The following is a 23063-nucleotide window of genomic DNA, read 5'->3' as shown; positions in this document are numbered from 1 at the left end:
ATAAAATAATAATATATGGTTTTAAAAAAAATTACTACTTCCGGTTTACGAATTCTAGCCAAAACCTTATCAACTGTAAGTTAGTACATAAATAATACAAATATAAAATTTCAGATCGATAGGTTGTTGTGTGGTCAAAATTTTTCCGGTCTATTAAATTTAATGATTTTTTTTTATTTTCATCACATTGATACAAGGATTATAGTTGAATTTTCTCATAAAGAGCACACATATGTATATAATTATAAAGGGTCGAAAAAAATCGAACAAGAGTAAACTGCCACTTCCGGTTGACGGATGTTTACGAAATTTTATATATTATTTGGCACTAAGCATTAACTTCTAGATATGAAATCTCAGTTCAATGCGCTGAAAGGTTTCGGAGAAATACATAAAAAACTTCGATCTTCTAGAGTAAAAGTAATAATATTAAGGTATAAAATGTATAACTTCTATTCCAAGTAAAAAAAAATCAGTCTGATTCAGTTAACGGTTTGGGAGATAATTGAATTCAAAAACTTAAAAAAAAGAGGACACCTATGTATAATGGGAGGTACCATTTACGGTCAACTTAAAAATTTGAAAAATTGATAAGAATTTCAGTAACCGATACTAAGTTTCATTTCGATAGGACTAACGGTGTTCAAAAAATCCCCAAAATACACAGACACACACACACATTTTTTCTAGATCATGAAAACGTGATCAGTGATCGATTCTGAGTTCGAATCAGTCAAAATCTCGAGTTGCAATTTTCGCATGATCACAAAACTTCATCTATTGTTACTACGTACATACATAGCATAAAGTAAAAATTCGAACAATGAATGAATCCACATACAATAACGCTCTTCAGTTAAAGAAGGTCGGACGTGGTTAGTTTTACAATCAATCACAATGCTATCCGAATCGCAATCTCATCTCGGCTCTTCTACTCAATATTTGGACAGACAAAAAGTGTAAGCACCTAAATGGGTCAACGGCATTGTATTAACCCTCTCGGGCAGGTCACAGGTCGTCGACCACCGATACTGAGAAGACAGCGAAAGTTGAACATTACCCGTTGTGGAGGCAGACGGTTAAACAAAACGACCAATCAGTCTTTCGTATCTAGAGTAATTTCGCTAAATAGTCCAACAAAACTGAAAAAGTTCAACAAAAATCGATCCACAACGGTGAACAACGACCGGAGACAGTACTGAGCAATGATTATGACAAATTTGAGTAAATTCGGACGTTGTGATTGATTGTGCGTGAAATTAAATAAAAAAAGTAGGCGAATACCTATCTAAATATGTATGGCTGGAAAGACGAGATCAGCGAAGCTGAATGAGATCCAGTATTTTCGACTTTTCGAAACGGGGCATTGCTCTATCAACTTTTGCCTAAAAATCATAACGGGTCTTTGTACGGCTTGGAAATCGCGTCTAAACGAAGGCTCCGAAAAACCAAATGGTGTTGTTGCGATGACGTAAACCATCCTTTAATAATCAAGGCTATTATACATACATTCGACGATCGATCGATTCATCGCGAAATACATTTCGCCAAAAATCATACTGCGACGAACGGACGTACGAATTTAAATGTTAGATTCCGTAGACAAGTTTAACACCAATTCTTCAACGATTTATAATATGCATACAGTACGTATGCACAAAGTAGATACATACGTCATTACTGTTTATATTTACATTCGTTACTCACGTGTATGGTGATTCCGAAACTCTTAAGCCCGTACCACACAGAAACAGCACTTATCAACCAATGCGATGTTATCTTCTTAAATACATTTTTTGGATTAAAATACACCACATAATGAATTTACAAACAAACATTTTTGTTTCGACGAAAAAGCGATCAATTTTAAAATTCGGGCACGGGGAAAATTTTTATTTAGAAACCAAAAAATAATTTATTTAATGAGTACATATACATATTACATAAGTACTTGACTATTTATGGCGAAATTTGTCGACGAATTCGTCACAGTGGGCAGATGGGAATTTGCAGGCCTCGCTTACATGACGGACCTTTGCCCCGGGAAATTGTACCGTATCCCTTTACTAAATTATAAAAAATATTTAAGTTTATGCAATTTGCTATAAATTTCGGGCGTATTTTGGGGGCCCCCAACAGATTGAGGGGGCCCTAGGCTAACGCCTAGTGCGGCTGTAAGATGATCCGCCACTGCTTATTAGGATATTTATGGAAAAGTTTTGAGGTATTTGAAATAAACAACAAAATAAGTTTCTTCGTGAGTTTTCAAAGAAATTTTATACACGAGTAATTGTATACATGAGAAAGTATGAAAATTATTTATTTTCCACAGATCTTTTAGACTTTTTCGAAGATTGTTGCTATCCAAATAATTCTTTGGAGTATTAAAGGGAAATCCTGACAATCTTCGATTTTATCAGAGCTTAAATTTTGGGCTCCTGAATGTGGCAGGGCTTCGCGTCATCCTCGACTTTTCCAACCTATTGTTGTGAGAACGTTCGCTTTCAGCAACTCGTCTCTAGTAGAAGCAGAGTATTTCGACCTGTTTAGGTTGTCGTGTTGATGAATTGATTTATGAAATTTAACACAAGCCTATTTAAATAAGATGAATGATTGATAATTTTTTTTTTTGTAAGACCGCTGTGACGCATTGGGGTAACCTATCAGGTCACAGAGGTCATTCATGTATTATTATTATTTTTATTCATTTTTTAATGTAAATAATAAAATAGATACCTTATCGATAAAAAGACTAGGGGTTGCAATTTACCGTCAAATTTTATAAACCGATAAACGGTAAATGATTTTTTCTTACAACCGATATAACGGGATTTATCGGTAAATGAAAATATATTTTTTTCGTGGATTACATAACTGTACATACAAATTGGTTATATTTCCTAAAAACGTTAATCTAGATTGAATCGTAAATAATTATAAATAAATTTCGGGTTTATTAAATTCGTGATAATAAATAAATTTTATTTTTTATTTATTTATAAATTAAATGATATTTATTTATTTAAAATTTAAACCATTTGAAAGTTTGGATCATAATTGAAACAACCATCCGATCGCATTCATTTAGATTTGGTTGGTCTGTGTTGCCAGTGAATTTATCTATTTGAAATTGCCACATTTAATACCGAAAATAACCAAATTTCAGACAACCGAATCCACAAAACGCCACTTGCAATAATATGACTGTTTATGTACTTATTTCGCGATAAAATACGTCATTTACCGATGGCGAAATTTTGGCAATTTACCTATTTGGTATTGCTATCCCTAATTGGGACATATTAGGATATTCTAAGCTTTAGGGCGAAAACACACAGCGATGAACGGAACATCGTATGCTTGGCTCCCCGCTGCGGGGGGTCTCCTACATTTCTTCAAATATGGGATACACCGTTATCGATCACTGTCAAGCAAGGATAAATACAAGGATACAATTTTACCGAAACCACTCCAGATGGTCATTTTGGGGGGCCGTTCCATGCATCTGTGCAATGCACATCCCATTTTTTCGCATGTTTTTAAAAGTATCTAAAAAAAACCACGTGCCACGTGCACCGCTGTGTGTTTTCGACCTTAGTCTCTCTATTTGAACGGAAGAAACTGTAAAATGCGCTGAATTTGAAAATGTTACATACGTATATAATTTTATACATTCATCGAAATATTCCGAAAAAGTGCAGTTACATCCCAACGTTTCTAAGAGTTATTGACTTTAAATAAATAGAATACACTTTAGTATCAAGACAGTCTTTAAAAAAAAAAAAAGACACATACCGGTCAGTGATCGATCGATCAGTCAAAATCTCGCGTTCGAATTTTTGCATGATCACAAAGCTTCATCTATCCTTACTATGTGTATCTAATATATAATTTCGAAAGAGACTTTGTATATATGTTTGTAACTATTTAAGGTTTAAAGGTTGGTTGGAATCATCGAAAAAAAAATCTTTGACGACGACATCGATATCGTCGATTATTATTTTATTATTATTCGCTTCAAATAAATTTAATAAAAAAAAATATGAATGTTTACTATTAGATTGTTTTGCCACGTTTAAGCTGTTTATATTACAAATACCGAGCGAAGCCGGGTAAAACCACTAGTACATATGTAGATACAGTGAAAAGTTCACGAACCACACGAAATCGATCCACAAGCTACCAAGGGTTCCATGGACCATAGGTTAAGAACCTCGACTGGACGAAAGATTGAGTTACAGATGAAAAGAAATTCTCTAATGGTACCCGAGAGAATGTACGAGAGCAAAGATATTTCAATTATTTGAATAATTGAATAGAACATACATACACACGCACTACATTGCACATACCTATAGTTACTTTTGTCAATATTATATCTGAGCTATAATTGAAAACTAGCATCGGGTGCATCGCATGCAACAACTCAACAACTTCGATGATTCAAGCCAACGCCATTCAAAGCCACCAAATATAATAAAAAGTCATGCGATATTCGCAATGACCCGACTCGACTGACGATCGAACCCACTTCCAATTACATTGTGACCCGTCGCTACGTCTCCTTTGAAGTTTACCGCTCAAAATGATAACACGTAACATCCGGCGACATCTCAAAGACCCTCTAGTAGTGTACACCGAACTTTATTACAATTCATAGGTGCATTTCATAGCGAGCGTTCACACGCCCGCGTCATTAGCTAAAAAATCGCCTGCAGAGAATTGTTCAACGAGCATTGACCCGAAGACAGTTCGGGGGATTCCATTCGAATCTATGGGGGTGGGTCCTCGTGCACCCTGTTCATCTCCCTCCTCCTCCTCCCCCCCGTGACCCAACAGGTGGCAGGAGGGGGTGGGATGCGATTTAGGGCAGCGACTAGCCGGTGTCCTGATTGTTAATTGCCGCAACATCATCACACTGACACAATGGCCGTCCGAGTATCGATCGGCCGACTCTCGTGTCACCTGCCCGCCCACTCGCAACGCAATAGAATGCATAATACAAAATGCACATCTCATATACATCGCATCGTGTCATATTCATATACCCCTACGAACGATGGGTAGATCCTTACAGGATTCAAACTGGTGTTGTTATCTCGTCGGAACATTCGAGGGCTCGCATGCGTGCAATACCCGATATAGGCACGTCGGTTAATTGGGACGTTGAACTGAAATCGGGCGTATCATCTTAACCCAAAAGGCTTCGGTTCAGCTGACCCAATTCGATTTTTTTCGTATGGTAGGTAGATATTTCGTTCGAGATCAATGAACTTTCGTCATATTATATTTTCATCTTTAATGTACGATTTTAAAAACACATTTTTCAGTCGGTGCGAATTTTACTAGCTTGCATATACATATGTAAGTATACGTTTAAATACGATTGAAAATAATTTTGGGCATGTCTAAAACGCGTGGCCATGTTCGTGATGAACGGATTACTGATAGTTGACTCAACTTGGATTAGACACAGTCTATGAAGTTGATCCATTAGTATTTCGATGAGCGACATATCATGAATTCAGATTTACATACATATATTGCTCAACAACCAAGTTCCCAGGTGATTCAAGTTGATCGATTGCGATATTTTCAAATAATTTCGTGAATAAAGATTTAAATACAGAAGGATCTTGTGTATTCAGATTATACGTACATATAATAAAACAAATCATTTTATCAGAAAAAATAGCGGATTAAGTGAATTTGTTGTTAGAGCCAGGGCATTAAGTTATGAAAATATCATTAAAACGAAGAATGAATTTTCACGTGGTTTAGTCAAAAGATAAAATGGACTGGATAGCTAAATTCTGGTTCATTGTGTGAAAAAGCGATTTTTTTTATCGCCACTTAATTATTCGGATCACTTCAATTCCTATTTTGTTCTTATGATTTGTCTGCTATTTTTTTTTATATACCTATGCTTCAGTTCAAGTGTTCACTCCGGTTTTTTCACGAATAAACTAGTTTGTTTATATACGAACTATTGGTTTTAGTTCAAGTGCTATCTTCAAATAGTCAGATAGCAGTCAAAAGCTATATTTAAATAGACTCACCAGTTGTCGCATGAAACTTTCCAGCTGTCAAAACCTTTGAGATGTCAAAACGCCAAGTTAAAGTTAAAGTTAAAGTTAAGAGAAATCCTATGGAAACAACATTATAACGTTGCTATGTATAATCCCGTTTTAGCTACAATTTAAAATATTGAAACCCAGGGTAAACATACATACATACATACATTGAGGATGGGACAAACGATTGAGGATACTTAAACTTATGCATAATTGTTTGTGCATGAACAAACTAATTCTTTTGTTAATTTTTTTTTTGTGTACACCATTACTTGCAAGATTGGTTCGTGTATGAACAAACTATGATCTTTATGACCGGCGAAATGTACATTTGGACTGTAACATATACATATGTACATACATATATGAAATTATTATTATAGTATTTTTTCAATTTATTTACGTATTTACGTAGTTACAATAGATGAAGTTTTGTGATCATGCGAAAATTCGAACTCGAGATTTTGACTCATTCAAACTCAGAATCGATCACTGATCTCGTTTTCATGATCTAGAAAAAATGTGTGTGTGTGTGTCTGTGTATTTTTTGAACACCGTTCGTTGAAATTATTATCGATTCAACGTTAATTTTTAAATTGACCGGAAATGGTACCTCCCCTTATAGGTGTCCTTTGTTTTTTAATTTTTATTTTCTACTAGTGGTTTTACCCCGGCTTCGCTCGGTATTTTTAATATAAACCGCTTAAACATGGATAATCTAATAGTAAACATTTTATTAAATTTATTTGAATGGTTTTATTTTATTTAAATTTATTTGAATATTCATTTGTTTTTCTACGAATCAACATAGTTACATACAAAGTCTCTTTCGAAATTATATATCAGATTCTGAAGTGTTACATTTTAACATTGATATGGATGTTTGAGCAAATTAATAAAAATTATATTATTTATTTAAGATTTTATCCAAGTTTTAAGATAGATTATAAATAATATGGAATTAATTTTTACATATAAAAACTGGTATACATCCTATATTAGACCAAAACATTTTTCCCGTACATTCGAAGTACATACTGTGATCGTAGGAAAATTCGATCTCGAAATTTTAATTTAGTATGTACTTTTTTCTTAGAAACAGCTAGAAATTATTATTTTTTTTTTGGTAACAAATAATAGAATAATAAATAGTAGAAGTGTTCGAAATAGTGAAGTATGTAGTTGTGCTGAAAATCGATAAAGAATTTGAAACGACGATGATATTTCATGGATGAATATTATTAAAATGTAAGCTCGACGTTTTTCCGGTAGGCAACACTACGCCGATCGGTCGGAGAAAAACAAAACAAAATTCGAATTAATTATAAACGATTAAAATTCAATACCTAACATGAATACAATTTTTTGTCTCAATTCATCCGATAAACGAGACTGACTCATACTTGTCGTCATTTTCCCCCCTATCGAACGAAACGTCGCATTCGATCGAGCAAAGGTTGCACATCAACTGCACAATCTGCGATGAGATTTTGCAATCAAATTCGACCAGACAATTTCCGCGTAAATGACGACACCGTTTCGGAAAAAAAAAAACAAATGAAACATTTTCAAAATGGCTTTCGTTTTGACGTTTAAAACAAGAGAATAGCGGCACGGATGGAGGAACGGTGAGGGGAGGGGGGAAAGGGAGGTAGGGGGGATGTTTGGATAGGGGAGTGCATTTGTCAAATTTCCAATAAGAACGCGGATGACATTGACACTGGCTGGAATTCCTATCGGTGAGTAATGAGTATGGAGCGGCGCAACATTCCACAGGTGCGCTGCCACAACAGTGCGGTGCGGGTGGGGGTGGGGGTGGGGGTGGGGTCGTACCTTGGGAAGGTCCCTGATGTGGTTGGCGTCGAGCAGCAGCTCCTCGAGCGAGCGCGAGTATCGCAGGACGTCTTCGGGCACCGTGGGCAGCGAGCAGTGCCGCTTGTCGACACTCTCCACCTGCCGGTTGCAGCCCTTGAACAGCGGGATGCACCGGAACATCACGAACCGCCGCACATCACAATCACAATCACAGCTGCACCACTCGTCACTCGTCACTCTCCTCACTCCTCACTCCTCGCTCCTCGCTCCTAGTCACTACTCGACCGCACCTGCCTGCTGCGAGTGCGAGTGCTAGTGCTAGTGCTAGTGGGAGTGCGAGTGCACCGCTCTGGCAGTGATTAAGCGATGAAGCTGGCTCGAGACCGCGATCGTCAACTCGCCAACTCAACAACTAACCGCTGTCGACGCGCCACCTTCGACGAGACGCCGCTAACTGCACACGCCCGCCGCACGCCCACACACACACACACACATACACACACGCATACGCACACGATGCGCCCGTCACCTTCTCAGCGCTCTCCGTATCTCGCCTCTCGCCTCTCGCCTCTCGTCTCGCGGAAATTCATGCACAACAAATATCGCACTCGAAACGAAATCGATACGAGTTGGTTCGAAAATTGTCTAATCGCTTAAATCCGATGTTCGGTCGGTGGCGAACGTTCAACATACGTTCATATGCTTCAACTACAAACATTATTATAAGAAACAAATCAAAAATTTTCGAATAATTTCGAATTTTATGTATTCTCAAATTGCTAATTTTTTATTTGATTTATGTAAGTATACCTACGAGCGCATTAAACGTCCAAACGTATGCATTTTAAAATTATATTCTTATTAAATTATATTAGTCGCCATCCTGTGAGTTGGGACCGATTTGGCCATGTTGGTGGCTACCACCTTACTTGCTTCTTGAACGTAATATTAAATAGTCGTTCAACAAACCACACGGTCATATTTCATTCCTTTCCTCCAATATTAATGTTGGAAATGGTCTAAATTTTAGTCAAAATTCTTCTTTAAACGTTTAAGAATTTAAAATCTTAATGGAATTCTATTCTAGAAACTTATCAATATGTCAATTTCGAACAAATAAATAATTATTGATAAATGCACATTCATATATTGAATAAACTTGTAAATATTCACTACTGCCATCCATGCATTTCTTTGTGCAAGTTTTTTTTTAACAAACATGAAAAGTGACCTAGCATAATTTTTAATCAAATTACCATTGATGTATAATACACTAGATCCGCCCTCACTTATACTGGTCTCCCTTTTGGCGCATGCAAAATACATGGCGCATGCACACTTTCTCTTAGTAGGCAGGTAGGTACCACGGCGTCGTAGGGAAAAAAACCATTTTTTCCCCAACTTCCCCGCTAGTTAAACCCCCCGCACCCCTCAGTTAGTGAAGACAAGATCTCCGACCAAAAAAAAAAACGTCAGGGCCCATCTATGTGTATTATACATCAATGCAAATTACTCAATTCGAAGAAGCATACTAAAATATACAGAAAAATGAATTGTCAATACATATTGTTGATAAAATCAAAGATGTTGCATTTATGTATTATGTTGAGTAAAATTTACGCCGGAATGACTGAAATTTAATAAAGCTTTGTCCATTTCAAAAAATTATAAATTATTAATTCGAGTTACACAAATAAACTAAAACATTAACAAACGAGAACTAAGTTACTATATAACTAATAGTTGGGCGATTATTCCGCAAAAAGCGATCTTGCAAACGTCTGGAACCCAATGATTCCATCCATCCTATAATACTAACGAGAATTCGAGGTCCAGATTATTCGATATTCGCGATTTTCGTAGCAACGATTGTCGTGCGCGCGATCGCAATGTACGAAATAATCCGTTTACCGTATCCAATATGTTGGAATTATCATTAATAAATTTAAATTAATTTACAAGTTCGTTTCAAAACTATTCAATGACACACAATTATCGATAAAATATAAACATATCTCAATAAAATAAAATCTTTCATTCGAATAAATCGCAATAAAAAATATGTGTTATAAACTGACGTCAGTCATACTGACAGCCCTGACTGGCTATTTCCGTTGTTCGAGTGGGGTTAGTGTTGTGGTTACTTATCTTGGTTAGCACACAAACGTATAGTTATAAAAAAAACTATTTAAACCGATTTCAATTCAAAGAGAGTACAGTTTTCTGCTATGTTATTTTCATATTTAATTAACCTGTAATTTTATTGGTTCTGTATTGTCAGTTCACACGCAAAATACTTTGATTGTCACTTACAGAGGTATTAAGTTTATGGAAGTATAACCATCACTTTTTAATTTAATTAACATCTTCAAAGGTGTCACGGTGAAATTTTGAAACACATTCGTTTTGAAAGGGTTGCATAATTTTTATTGATTTATTAAAAATAGCAAATGGGTTTTAACACAATATAAATATATAGTTTTATTTTTAGTTTGCGATATCGAAACTTATGATTTCATTTATTTTTTTATTAATTTTTCTGCGTATCAACAAATTACGTTTTGTAGAGGAGTTCTTTATCACCAATTATAGACTTCTTTGTTTACCAGGTTTTGAAACTGGTATGAATGTGTTCCATTTGAATAAATTCTTTGCTTATAAATGAATCGTTTTTCAGCATTTTCACATTAAAAATGGTTAATGTTAAACGTGTCGGCTTTATCGGAGGAGGTAACATGGCCACTGCTATATGTAAAGGCATAATTAATCAAGGTACAATTGTGTTGTCTCAAATTGCGTTATATTTTGTGTTTTAATATTTGATATTAAAATTGATTTCTTTTTCAGGTATTTATAAGCCGTCAGATGTATGGGTATCTGGACCGCACGTAGAACATTTGAATCACCTTAAGGATCTCGGAATCAATGTTACGAATAGTAATGGCGAATTAATTTTAAACTGTGAAATTATAGTTATTTCTGTGAAGCCTTTCAATTTAACATGTGCTATTGACGATAGCTTGAACTCTTTAAAAGGAAAATTATCGGAGGCTTGTAATAAACTGTTCGTGTCTATTTTAGCCGGGACAACTTTAGCAACTCTTGCTCGGGTACGTACATAAATAACCATTAATTTCCATTTTTAAAATTGTGATGTTATAATATGTAGCTATAAATAATCATTAATAAAATATTTATTATTACATGCATCTACAGGCACTACAAAGTTTTGATCAATGTCGAATAATACGGATAATGCCAAATACTCCAATGCTGTTGGGTGAAGGAGCATCAGTTTATTGCCCAGATGATAAGGCTAGTGAAGACGATTGTTCGGCTGTCGAAAAAATCTTGGGAAGTTGTGGAATATATGAAAGAGTTCCAGAAAAGTTAATTAATGCCGTTGGTGCTTTATCCGGTAGTGGTCCAGCATTTGTAAGTTACATGTAGTAAATATATATTTGTATTATTCTAATTAAATATAATTCATATTTTTGACAGATTTTGTATATATGTTTAGGTATATCTTATGATAGAAGCTTTGTCTGATGGTGGTGTTAAGCAGGGTATTCCGAGAGCAATGGCTACCGAGTTTGCCGCTCAAACAGTATTAGGCGCTGCCAAAATGGTTTTGGGAACTAAGAAACACCCTGGAGAGCTAAAAGATGAAGTGTGTTCAGCAGGAGGTTCTACAATTTGTGGTATTCATGCCTTAGAAAAAGGTGGTGTCAGGTAATATTTTAATTATCATATGTTTTATTTTCATCATGTAAGCGCTTTCATTTGAATTTATATATTGAAAGTTTTAATGATGAAATTTAAGATTAATTTTTTGATCAATACACAATTAATTTCATTATTCCAAAGTTACTTATTTATTTTAGAGGATCTTATATTGATGCTATTGAGGCTGCCATCAAAAGAACTATCGACATGGAAAAAGAAAACTAATTTCTTAATTTATTAGTTTTTTTTTAAAATAGTTGAATCAAAATGCGTGTTGCTGATATCAATATAATGTATTACACATAATATATCATAGATATATTAGTTAAACCAGTATTTCGTTGTCAAGTTGAGATATTACCATATATTGTATAATTTTGTTTTGTTTGTTAAATTTCTATTTATGCACACTTATCTAATAACTAGAATGATCGGTTATTCGATATGTTGAAATAAAAGATCTGATATTTATTTGTGTTTTGTATTTTATCTTAATTATAACATATACATGATTTTATGTTTGCGGAGCATATTCGACGCATCTTGAAGGATCGGTTGGAAAATAGTCTTGACATTTCTTCATTAGCCTTTTAAGCGCCTGAATGTATTTTCTTTGAGTTTCGTCGTTCATCACATGAGCAACATTTTTTGAAAAGATTTTTTCTCTCCCTGTTCTTGCGTGGATACCAACCATAGTGACGCCGATTGGCCACGGTGCATTTCCTATGGCCATTTGCAGGTAAGCTTCACTTGCCTGTAAAATTTATGTATGCATTTATGAATTTTTAATCATTTCACGTTGATTTCAGATCATAAAATATTGTCATAATTACCATAATGTAATTTCTATTTAACAAATGTTTTGTGATTTCTCCCAAACTGTCGCTTATGTCTTCCGATAATGATTTATTTTTTAATTTCCTTAGAAGAGGTTTTAAATAAACTTGAGTTTGTGTAAATGTTGCTCTCGTCATTTTGTGTCTCGTTGCTTGTTTTTCAATAGCACTAGCCGAATTTAATTCATCTCCCCATAATTTCAGCAGGAACTGAATTATAGAAACACAATAAGAAACAAGAATGGTTTAAATAAAATAAAACAACAACATTTAATAATTCTTACTTGAAGTAATGTTTCAATGACATGCATGTCATGTACGCTATTTCCAGTGCCCATTTTTTCTGCCATTTCTTGAATTGTGTCATATGTTATTGAATCATCCAAGCAGTCTGTATTAGAAGTCTTATCTTTATTACTCTGTAAAGGAAATGTACCGTTATATTTTGTAGTAATAAGACATGCATATAATATGTTGTAAATAAACTTACCGATGCACCCGTTGCAAGAATTTCATCTAAATATGCCTGATCTACTTTATCCATCGCCTCTTGGAAATCATTTCTAAATCCCTATCAGGACAAAACGAATACATTTATTTCTTTAAATGGGTTTTACTTATTAGAATCGAATTGTAATTGAAGATTTTAGATAAGTGTGTTAATTCGTATTAAAAAATGATTTGTCGCACTTTGTTAGCTTCTGGTTCTTGAATTTCGATTCTGCGAAGTCTTTTGAATGCTTGCTGTTCATTTTCACCAAACACTAAAATGGGATGTCCTCTGTCGCGAAGTCTTCGTATCACTTCAGCGCGTGGCAAGGTAATGTTATTATCTTTCGCTTCAGCTTCTCTCTTCAATTCATCAGCTAAACATATAAACATTGATTCAATATAATTTCAGTATTAGATGTCAAAGATTGAGGTTAGGGTTAATATATTTTAAAAAACCTTTAAAACTGGCGATTTCAGCATTTTTATCTATTTCATTTTGAGCATTCTTGTTTTCAACAGGACTGTCTTCTTTGCCGGTTATTAATTCACTTCTTTTGAAATATTTTTTGTCTGGTTTCTAGAAACGGCGTAAAATAACAAGGTCATTAGTAAGTTACTCTTCTGTAGAGATTTAAGTAAATATTTAACTTTAATATTACCAATAGTCTATTTTCTTCGAGTAGTTTTCTTTTTTTGGCTATTTCCGCCTTTAAAATATCCATGGTATGATAAACAAACAAATCGACAATGCCAAACTGACAGCTGAGTACTTTCTTCTAGATTTTTGGCCGTAATCATACACAATACAAGCGTATTTCATACATGAATCTAGGGGTAAACGGACTACTAGTAATATGTAAACCAGTCACAGGACAACCGGTCGCTCTAGATCGGTCACACGTGATCACCCGTCACACTAAAACTGGTCACGAGAAAACTGGTCACACCCTAAAATCGGTTAACCATGTGATTTTAAACCATCTAGGTCCCATTGGTTCAATGTTAAATATGGTCCTTCAGGTGTAAACCATTGTTAAAATTACCTTCGAGTTCACCGTTCTTTGAGTGAGCGTATTAAGCAGTAAGTGTTTGCGATAGTCTAGTGTTATTAGAAATTAGACAGGCCCAATTTTATTACTAATAACCATGAAAAGGATCCCAAAAAGGTTCGAAGATGATTCAGTAAACCGACGGTGTCAACGGCACCTTGATTCAATTTAAAAATAAGAACATTAAAGAATATCTTTGGTGCCCTTGATGGTGCTCCTGTTCATTTCGAACTGAGAATAGTGTATTAATTTGATGCTAATTATTACGTTTTAACTTCGAGACTTTGACTGATATGTACTTAGTATCGATCCGTGATTACGCCTATATCCCAATATTTACAACATAATCAGCATATCTATAGGAAACGTGTTTCTTTAATTGATCTAAGTATAAATTCATACCTTAGACAATTCTGAAATATTAAGTATATAAAGATGTAATCTTAGGCATGAATCAAAAGTATAAACCTATAATTTTTAGTTTTTATTTTTTCCCCAGATTACTTATTTAACAATTAAGCTCAATTAGTTATAATTATAATTAGTATATACATATGTATCATATCTATAATAGCGCTATTCTGTGTGTCTATGTGTCTGTGTAAGATAACGTTCGCCATACTTTAATAGTTGTTTCGATTCGACATATGTACGTCACATTTAAAAGACTGCCAACAAAACGTACGAATATAATAATATGTATAAAAACAAACGCGATGTGTGTGATTATGTTTGTAGGTATGTGTGTGTGTGTATGTTTTTGCCAGACGAAGTGGAGGGAGGGGGGTTGAATTCATGTATCAATTCCTTTCCGAAACCATTCGTCGAAAACCACGGCCAGAATGCTAGCACTAACATAATAACAGATTAACAAAAAACTTATATATATACTGTTTGCTACCAATTTTTCCTCTAGGGAAATAAGTCCCTGAGCATTTAGCGCCGTCTATTGAAAATTTATTTAATTAATTAATTTTTCTATTGGTGTTTTATATTGTTTATATGTAGGTAAGTGGGTTTTTTTACAATTTTTTTTTCATAATAAACAGTTAAATATAAATTAAATATATTTAAAAGGTAATTGAAAAAATTACGACCGCGTGCGGATCGAACATGGGACCGACACATTTATTTTAATTTTGTTTTATTTAATAACTTGATATGCCATAACCCATGCGATGATATTTCATCGGGCACAATACAATTCTATTATAATTATACAACACAAACGCTGTGTATGAAAATTTTCTTTGGATATGTACATATGCTAATTTAAGCAAAGGACTACACGTCTGATTTATATATGTATGTATGTATATACAGTGGCGGACTGGGACTGAAATCAGGGTTAAAAAAATTTGTCCCCCCCCCCCATATAACAAAATTTTCTTTTTCCATCACGCTAAAAATCAAGGGCAAAAAATAAATAAAATTTTCAAAAATGGGAATAAACAAATTTAGGTACAAGAAAAATGGCAAAAGCAAAATAGATCCATAAATTACATTGTATATTTCGTTTTAATCCTTGTCATATAATGCATCATAAAAGAATGCGGTATAAAAGCGGCTTTTACTTTCGGTAGAAAACAATCAGGGACGTCACTTCAGCTTTTTCTTGGGGGGGCAGGCAAAGATTGGTCAAATTGAATTTTTTTTCAAAAAATCTTTTTTATATCGGAATAAAAATGGAAAATATAAAATATGAAAAAATTAAGTTTATTTTTGAAAAAAAATTATAAAAAAATATTATGTAAAAGCCAAAAAAGCGCCGCAGGCGAAAATTTTTATCCAAAAATCTTCACATGGTTAACAAAAATCGACCATCAAAATGTATCACTATATCAAAAAATATACGAACATTCGGAAAAATAAACGATACACATCTGTTTTTGAGACAAAATAAAGTAAAGGGGACCTTTCTAACGATTCGCTCCATGGGATGAACAATTTCTAAGAATGTTACTAATGGCATACCACTTAAAAACCAAAATATACTTGCTTCAAAATAATAAAATCTTTTTTTTTCAAAGCACATAGCAGCGATTATTTTATTAGTTACCCAAAAGTAACATATGTACATAAGAAATAAACGCAGCATTCATAGATCCATAGTATCTCATTAATCATTAAATCCATAATATTTTCTAAATTCACACTATTCCTTAATTTAGGGGGGCGAGTGCCCCCCCAAATTACGTCCCTGAAAACAAAAAATGCATAATATTTTCAATTAATGTTAATCGAAAATCAGGATTTTGGGGAGGGGGCCCCTATCCTATGTTTCTATATACATGGATTTGTCTAGATTAGGAATAGATTTAATATTCGGAAACTGTTTAAAATTGTGTATTTAAATCTTACTATATCGTCGAAGTATAATCAAATGTTATTTTGAAAGTATGTATGAAGTCAATTTAAATCGCTGGTTGATGATGAATCGTCCTATCAAAATTGTTTTAAGCAATTCAGTTTATATTATTCAGGGAAATTTGTTTATTCCCATTTTTATTTCAGTAGGTAGTTGTTACATAGGTATTGGTATATGCATAATATTGAGGTTGGAAATGGGCCCGGTAAAAGGGCCCACGCAAATGTTGAAACTTACATTTCGAGCCTAATAAAAAAAGTTAACCGATCCTTGGGCTGTTAAAGCAGGCATTAGTTGTTTTTTTAAAGAAATTTGTTTTGTTGAAATACCCAAATTCTAGGTCCCAAAGTGCAATATCCTATAAATTTTTACACACGTGAAATAGTTAAATTAAAAAGTTATTTAATTTTACTGAGGGCCCATATTTTCTAACGGATAGGGCCCACATGCCATCGGGCATGTACGCTTGTATGGCCAGTCCGCCACTGTGTATATATGCACTTGATACATAGATAAAATTTTTAAATGGGTGGTGAATATAACGGTATACATATCATATATGTACCGTTAACTGTCCTTTTTTTATTATTCCTTTTTAGTATTACCATTACAAATGTAGGTGTCTGATGTATTCGAGGCGCATTCGACGAAGAGCGTTTTTATTTAATCGTATGTATGCAAATGCTTTGCTGCCGACTTGAGTCTTAAATAGAAACGGTTAAAGTATAGGTACTTCGATAGGTAGACAAGTAAACGAAATAAGAACAATAGCTAATTGTTATAAAAGTATTACAAATTGATTTTATTGCATGCGGTTAAAGTGAAATCGACGCTTAGGTTTTGGAATGTTTCATTTAAAATATACAATCATTATATTTGTATATACATTTTCAAATGCCCTGTTAAATTTCAAGCATGTTTAAATTTTACCTAAAATAATAAAAATGTGTGAGGCGAGTCAAAAATATCGTGAAAATGTTTGTATTCTGCTTTGACTGGCTCATACGATACCTATTCCATCTTTTGTCATGTCGGCTAAACCTTTTAAGAGGTTTTAATCGTATAAGATATACAATCATTTAATTCAATGGCGATAATATCACACGTAATTATTTTAAGACGTTTTATTTCTTTCTTCTATTAAAAAATAAAATAATCATAGCTGAACGTTATGAAATTTCATATACTTTGAACAAAAATGTGCGTTATTTATATAATTTTTCGAAATATTTATGCAATATGGAACGCATATGTCACCATTAACATAATGTAAACTTCCTCATTATATTTAATCGGTACTGACATCGCCAAAAGAATGGCGGAGATAAAATGGGAGTGGGTCGGTCATATACAAGATAGAAAAAAAAAGAATAAACGCTGTGTCTTGTTAAAATATACATAGATCAGGGGAATAAAAAAGACAAATGGGAAAACTGTAACGCCATATTCGAACAATACGAATTAAAATTGATATGACAAGCTTTCAAAAAGGGAAATGGAAATTTGGAAAGTACTTATAATATCATATATTTATACGTTTTAAATATAAGTACATAAGTCAGAGACAATTATTTTCAATAACTTAGGACAGAGTCGTCTAACTTGAGGGTCGCATTATGAAGAAAAAAATCTACGGGTCATATCCAGTATAATTAATACAGTTCAAATATTAAAAAAAATAAAAGAGTTTACCCTTATCTAGGTTTAGCAAGCATTTCGTAAAAATAAATATCGCAAGGAAAAGCTTATAAACACTAAACAATAATTGTTGAATGATGAAATAACCAATGTATTTCTTGTTTCATTTCTAGAAAGTGAAAAAACGAAAAGTTATTTATAATTTTTTTTTAATCCTATGTACATATTTATTTCAGTATTTGCATTTTTCTTAAGAAATATCAAAAATCACAATTACATTTTCCACGTATTATTTTTAAAATAGATATTTTTTTTACATACATATGTATATATTACCAGGAACGTCTTACAGGAAAACCCCAATGCGCCTTCCTAGCCAATTACAAACATCGATATAAAATTTTCAGAATAATTTTAACTTAAGCATCATAGAGACAACTGTGATTAAATTTTTGATAAACTTACATTTTGCAGCATTTTTTATATAAAAAATTTCAAATTTCGAGATGCTGAAAAACTTGAAATTTGCAAGACATTTATGGACAAATTTGCAGCATTTTTATACGAATCGGTGAAATTCAAGGTGCTGAAAACTCGAAAATTGCGAGAAATGAGTAAGGTTGCCAATTTGTTGGAACCGTTTCAATGAAAATTAGATAAATTAGAAAACGCTCGACCTGAACCACTATGTTCCAAAGTATATATGCTAACAACGGTACGGTGATCAGTGGTCACAAAGCGCTTGACCAAAAGTCACTAAAATCTCTATAACGCAACATCTGCCAGCTGAAAAGTCCATCATACTAACGATAACTATCACACTAACGAGAACTCGAGTGACAAATATTCCGTATTCGCGATTTTCATGGCAAAAATTGTCTTTTGGTCGGTCGCAATGTGACTAATAATCCAATTACCGCTAACCACTAGTCCACGCTGCCGGTTAAAAGTATAAAAAAGAAAAAGCAAATAGATTGCATTAATAATAATAATAATAATTGCATCATTAACCAAAATGAAAATCTCGGTTTTACACACAACACATAAAACAAAAAATAAAGATATTTAATTTTAATTTAATTAATTTAATATTTTAAATATTATGAACACAATGTAGGTTTCTTGCAATATTAAATTTTCTGAACGAGCTATTCATCTCATTGCGAATATCGTTACCGTTCAGGTTCTGCACAAAAGCTACCGATCGATCATTAGAGGCTTGTTAGTGTCAATATAAAAAGTTTTCCGACCACTACAACACTCCGAAGCAGTAAACAAGTTGTGGATAATAGTGCAAGCTGTGGCAGTCTTACTCTATAGTTGGAGTACGCTCATAGTGGGACGGTAGAGTTCATTCACACGGAGCCACTCCCGCCTGTGAGTTTTAAATTTTTTTACGTACATACATTACAATAAACTTAATTCACAAAAACAGATTATCAGCCATGATCTAAATACTTCAATATCATATTTACTTAGCAGTGTTGCACTTTGGCCGAGTATTTTTCATAGTTTTCATTGTATGTATTTTACGACTGACACATATTTTATCCACTATTTATCTTCTGTCGTTTTAACACCTATGAATTCTTTGGAAATGACGTAATTTTTCAATGTCAGTGATGCCAAACTATTGCAATGAATAAATGTGGTAATGTTCGATTGCGTAGGTTTTATATGTGGTATATTTACATATCCATATGTACATATGTATATCTATATGTACATTACATATACATATGTACATAGATGATATATATGTAAATGTACCTATATGTGGTACCTATTTTTTTTTAATTTAATGTGTCTTTCCATATAAATTGATAACGTCTATGAAATTATACATAAGTCTAATTGTTTACACATCGTCAAATTAAATACATATACATAGATTAATGGGTAGAAGACACTATTTATGTATACATTTAGGGCATCAAAACTCATCACAATTGTGTGATTGTGTTAAGTGTTAATGTAACGGTTTCATTAAAGCACACACAAAAATAGCACAGTGGGAAACTTGCACGGTGTCATCAAAATAGATTTTATTAAGGAAGTGGAGGGAAACGTGAATTGAGATTTGTAGAATACTCGTGTATTTTATTTACATATGTCTACATATTATGGTTCACGGACTTTCTGTTCACCGATAACTCTGTGACGACTGTTCATTCGCAAATATTTCGTTCAACGATAATTCGCTCACAGATGTTACGTTTACGTACGACTCGCTCACGACAAATTGCCCACGACTGCTCGTTCACGACCGTTGGTTCACAGATATTTCATACACGGATATTTCGTTGACAAATATAAAATTGGTTGTTCGTGGAGCTATGTCATATTTCGTTGACATATCGCGGAGATATTATACCGTGAAGGAAATGTCTGTGAACCAACGGTCGTGAGCGATTTGTCATGAATGCGCTCCTTATGTAAACGAAGCGTCTATGAGCGAAGTATCTGTGAACGAGCTGTCGTGTAATCGTCTATTATGTATCTAACCAAACTAAATGTCGGATGGTTCTATTTGTTGTAAAATTGCATTGGTCTGTTTTTAATAAACATATGTATATTGCAATTAACTTCGTGCGGATGTTGAAAATTTGCAGTGTAGTTCAAGGATAAATTATATTATGGATATATACGATTTTAATTGGTCTCCGTGACGAGACAGAATGTTAAATGACAGAAAACGCAAATATCGGAAGGCAAAGATCGAAAATCGAAAGATCTTAAGTCGAAAGATCAAAAAAAAAAATGGTGCATGGTAAACGGTACATACTCGCTTAATTTGCGCGAGCAGGATACAACAGGAACAAGAGGAACATGCTTTTCTTCCGGTATTCTGCGCGCGCACATTAATAACCGCCGCTACGGAAATCACTCGCGCGGACTCCTTGCCCAAAATTGTTCAGCATTGCCCAAATTGCCAAAATATTGTTCAGCAAATGCTTTTTTTTTACGAGATTTGCAGTTTTGAGCAATATTTGGGCAGTTTTCTGTACGGCAATTTTCCTGTACGACGAATTTTCGTGCGACAGGAGATCCGCGCGAGCGATTCTAATTTGGGATGTAATCACCGAACCAAAATATAATACATAGGAATTTACTTTTTTCCTGAGCGACAATGTCGTGTGCGGTTTTGTAGGCGTCGCATTGTCGTACCCGGCTTCGTTGGGGTGCCAAATTTGCTATATAATAACTTCATGTTCAAAGAAAAAACGTTCCATGAATTTTATCAACGTTTTTTTAGATTTATCCTTATCTTGCCTTATCAATATACATATGTACAATTCTGAATAGCTGTGTCAGTAACGCACGTATCTATTCCATAAAATTCAGTTAAGCATAGCGATAAGTAAAACATGTAATCATTGAAACATTTTAAAATAGATCAAGAACTCAATTAATAAATGTGATTATTTATTTTTAATCGATTGAATAATTTTCAGATTCAAAATGGGCAACGCAGGTTATTCAATAGTATGGCTTATTATACTTATCTTCGTCACATTCTGGCTGGCTGGATTTTGTGCATTTTTCTATATCATATTACTTCCATTTACCGCGTGTTTTGATTTCTTACAGGTATGTAATTTTGTATATGTTAAAATTATATGATTTATTAATTCGATATTAATTTTAATTTATTATTTTTAGCCGTTAGCAGACCTTTTATTACAAGGTATACAAACGCCACTAGCCTGTACAAAAGCCATGATGGAAGGTCGCCCATTAATGTCATAATTAAAGTTGAAAGCTTGTTGTGTATCTCTTCTCACATAACATTAACAATGTACCATAACAAATATGTAAATGACTGCGAATATTAATATGTAAGGAAGTGTTCATTAACTATACCAATGACTTGTACAAACGACAAATGTATTAACAAATAATAGTTAACAATGATTTATTTGTATTTAACGAAAGTAAACGTCTTTTAAAAATAAAACGATTATATAAAATCAAATATGTTTAATTAAACTAGTGAACCGTAGTAATTAAGTAATTCACCGTGGTACTGTGAAGTAAAAATGGGATAGTACAATCAATTTAAAACAAATAAAAAAGAATAATAGATGTTATATGTTTATTACGAAATTAAAATTACAATAAAGGTTTATATTCAAATAAATGTGTGTAATGGATTCACAAACATTGTGAATAGTTGATGAGTATGTTACTTAAGTATCCAAGTCATATTCATATGGAATTAGGTGGACAAAGAAGAATTCGAAACATATACAGAATTCGAATAGGTTACATCGGTCTAAATATAAACAATTTTAGTATAAAATATGCATATAATCATAAATTTGAGAGTGAATTACTAAATAAGCGATAATAGAATAGAATAGTATAAATATGAACAAACAGCATTAATTCTATCAGTGTTTTAAGGCCGCCTTCACTTGTGCTTGTTGAAATTCTTTCTCCAATTTTGATAAAGCTGTGGAGCTGCCTTCTTGTCTTTGTTGGAGGCTAGTAATGTTGGTATCCATTCGTTTGAGCTCTTTGCTGATGTATTCCATTCTTTTAGACACATTTTGCCGAGCGTCTTCTAAGCCTTGTTTCACAAGTACTGGCCCTATGAGTTTGTACACTTCGGCTTCTGCCTGGAGCAGATCTAGTTCCTGTTGCACCGCCTTATTTTCATTGAGTTGACTGTCCAGCAATTTCCTCTGCGAGACCGCCTTGGTCAGGTCCTTTTCGATGGCCTTGAAAGAGTCAAGTTCTTTCTGGAACTTCTTCTGTATTTCCTCCGCCATTTCAAGATATAGTCAGACCTGGACGCCCACTCAGTATACCATTTGACGTTTAAAAACGTGCTCTGCGGCTCTCACCCGTAACACTCTCAAATACGACCATATCGTTTCGGCAATGTTATATATTTAATAATTTATTACAAACAACTTAAACCATTGATAAAAAATAAAATTATGATTTAATCATACTTTCATTTAATCATAATATATTGCACATATTGGAATTTATCAAATATTAAAATAAATGTTTTGGATAAGTATTTTTCTTCTAATACCAAATCCGTATTTGGAAG

General features: G+C 33.6%; 5 protein-coding genes across 16 annotated transcripts in view; 2 read left to right on the top strand and 3 right to left on the bottom strand.

The window, feature by feature from the left end:
• scrib (scribble planar cell polarity protein) overlaps window positions 1-8433 on the bottom strand; it is a 78136-nt gene extending 69703 nt beyond the window's left edge. For 2 of the 3 annotated variants that reach the window (XM_077432057.1, XM_077432059.1), the window contains exon 1: window positions 7908-8392. In XM_077432057.1, the coding sequence (XP_077288183.1) occupies window positions 7908-8069 (162 nt within the window). In that variant the 5' untranslated portion in view covers window positions 8070-8392. Of the gene's footprint in view, window positions 1-7907 lie in introns of all 3 variants that reach the window. The other variant, XM_077432058.1, reaches the window with a different exon arrangement.
• A 1302-nt stretch (window positions 8434-9735) lies between these two features.
• P5cr (Pyrroline 5-carboyxlate reductase) lies at window positions 9736-12087 on the top strand. 9 transcript variants are annotated; one of them, XM_077432069.1, is made up of 7 exons: window positions 9932-10041; window positions 10567-10661; window positions 10737-10826; window positions 10971-10999; window positions 11106-11324; window positions 11410-11621; window positions 11774-12085. In XM_077432069.1, exons 2-7 carry the CDS (start codon window positions 10583-10585, stop codon window positions 11838-11840), a joined length of 696 nt encoding a protein of 231 aa, XP_077288195.1. In that variant the 5' UTR covers window positions 9932-10041; window positions 10567-10582; the 3' UTR covers window positions 11841-12085. The 9 variants fall into 9 exon arrangements, with proteins under 9 accessions (XP_077288192.1, XP_077288193.1, XP_077288195.1 ...); XM_077432072.1 differs by having other exon boundaries at window positions 9953-10016; window positions 11774-12086; XM_077432071.1 differs by having other exon boundaries at window positions 10006-10206.
• Window positions 12088-12103: 16 nt separating this feature from the next.
• Prp18 (pre-mRNA processing factor 18) lies at window positions 12104-21218 on the bottom strand. Of its 2 annotated transcripts, none has more exons than XM_077432063.1 (8): window positions 21112-21218; window positions 13603-13771; window positions 13400-13520; window positions 13142-13317; window positions 12942-13022; window positions 12736-12870; window positions 12449-12661; window positions 12104-12369 (listed from the first exon to the last, which is right to left on the bottom strand). In XM_077432063.1, exons 2-8 carry the CDS (start codon window positions 13663-13665, stop codon window positions 12130-12132), a joined length of 1029 nt encoding a protein of 342 aa, XP_077288189.1. In that variant the 5' UTR covers window positions 13666-13771; window positions 21112-21218; the 3' UTR covers window positions 12104-12129. The 2 variants fall into 2 exon arrangements, with proteins under 2 accessions (XP_077288189.1, XP_077288190.1); XM_077432064.1 differs by lacking the exon at window positions 21112-21218 and adding an exon at window positions 19312-19398.
• LOC143912732 (uncharacterized) lies at window positions 19303-22019 on the top strand. The gene is made up of 3 exons (XM_077432076.1): window positions 19303-19375; window positions 21454-21589; window positions 21662-22019. Exons 2-3 carry the CDS (start codon window positions 21461-21463, stop codon window positions 21746-21748), a joined length of 216 nt encoding a protein of 71 aa, XP_077288202.1. The 5' UTR covers window positions 19303-19375; window positions 21454-21460; the 3' UTR covers window positions 21749-22019.
• Pfdn6 (prefoldin 6) lies at window positions 21909-22861 on the bottom strand. The gene has a single exon (XM_077432075.1). The coding sequence runs from the start codon at window positions 22771-22773 to the stop codon at window positions 22393-22395; it is 381 nt and encodes a 126-aa protein (XP_077288201.1). The 5' UTR covers window positions 22774-22861; the 3' UTR covers window positions 21909-22392.
• Window positions 22862-23063: the final 202 nt, after the last annotated feature.

The sequence above is a fragment of the Arctopsyche grandis genome, chromosome 6 (assembly GCF_051622035.1).
Source record: "Arctopsyche grandis isolate Sample6627 chromosome 6, ASM5162203v2, whole genome shotgun sequence".
Lineage (NCBI taxonomy): Eukaryota > Metazoa > Arthropoda > Insecta > Trichoptera > Hydropsychidae > Arctopsyche > Arctopsyche grandis.
This window is presented reverse-complemented; position numbering and strand designations above follow the sequence as displayed.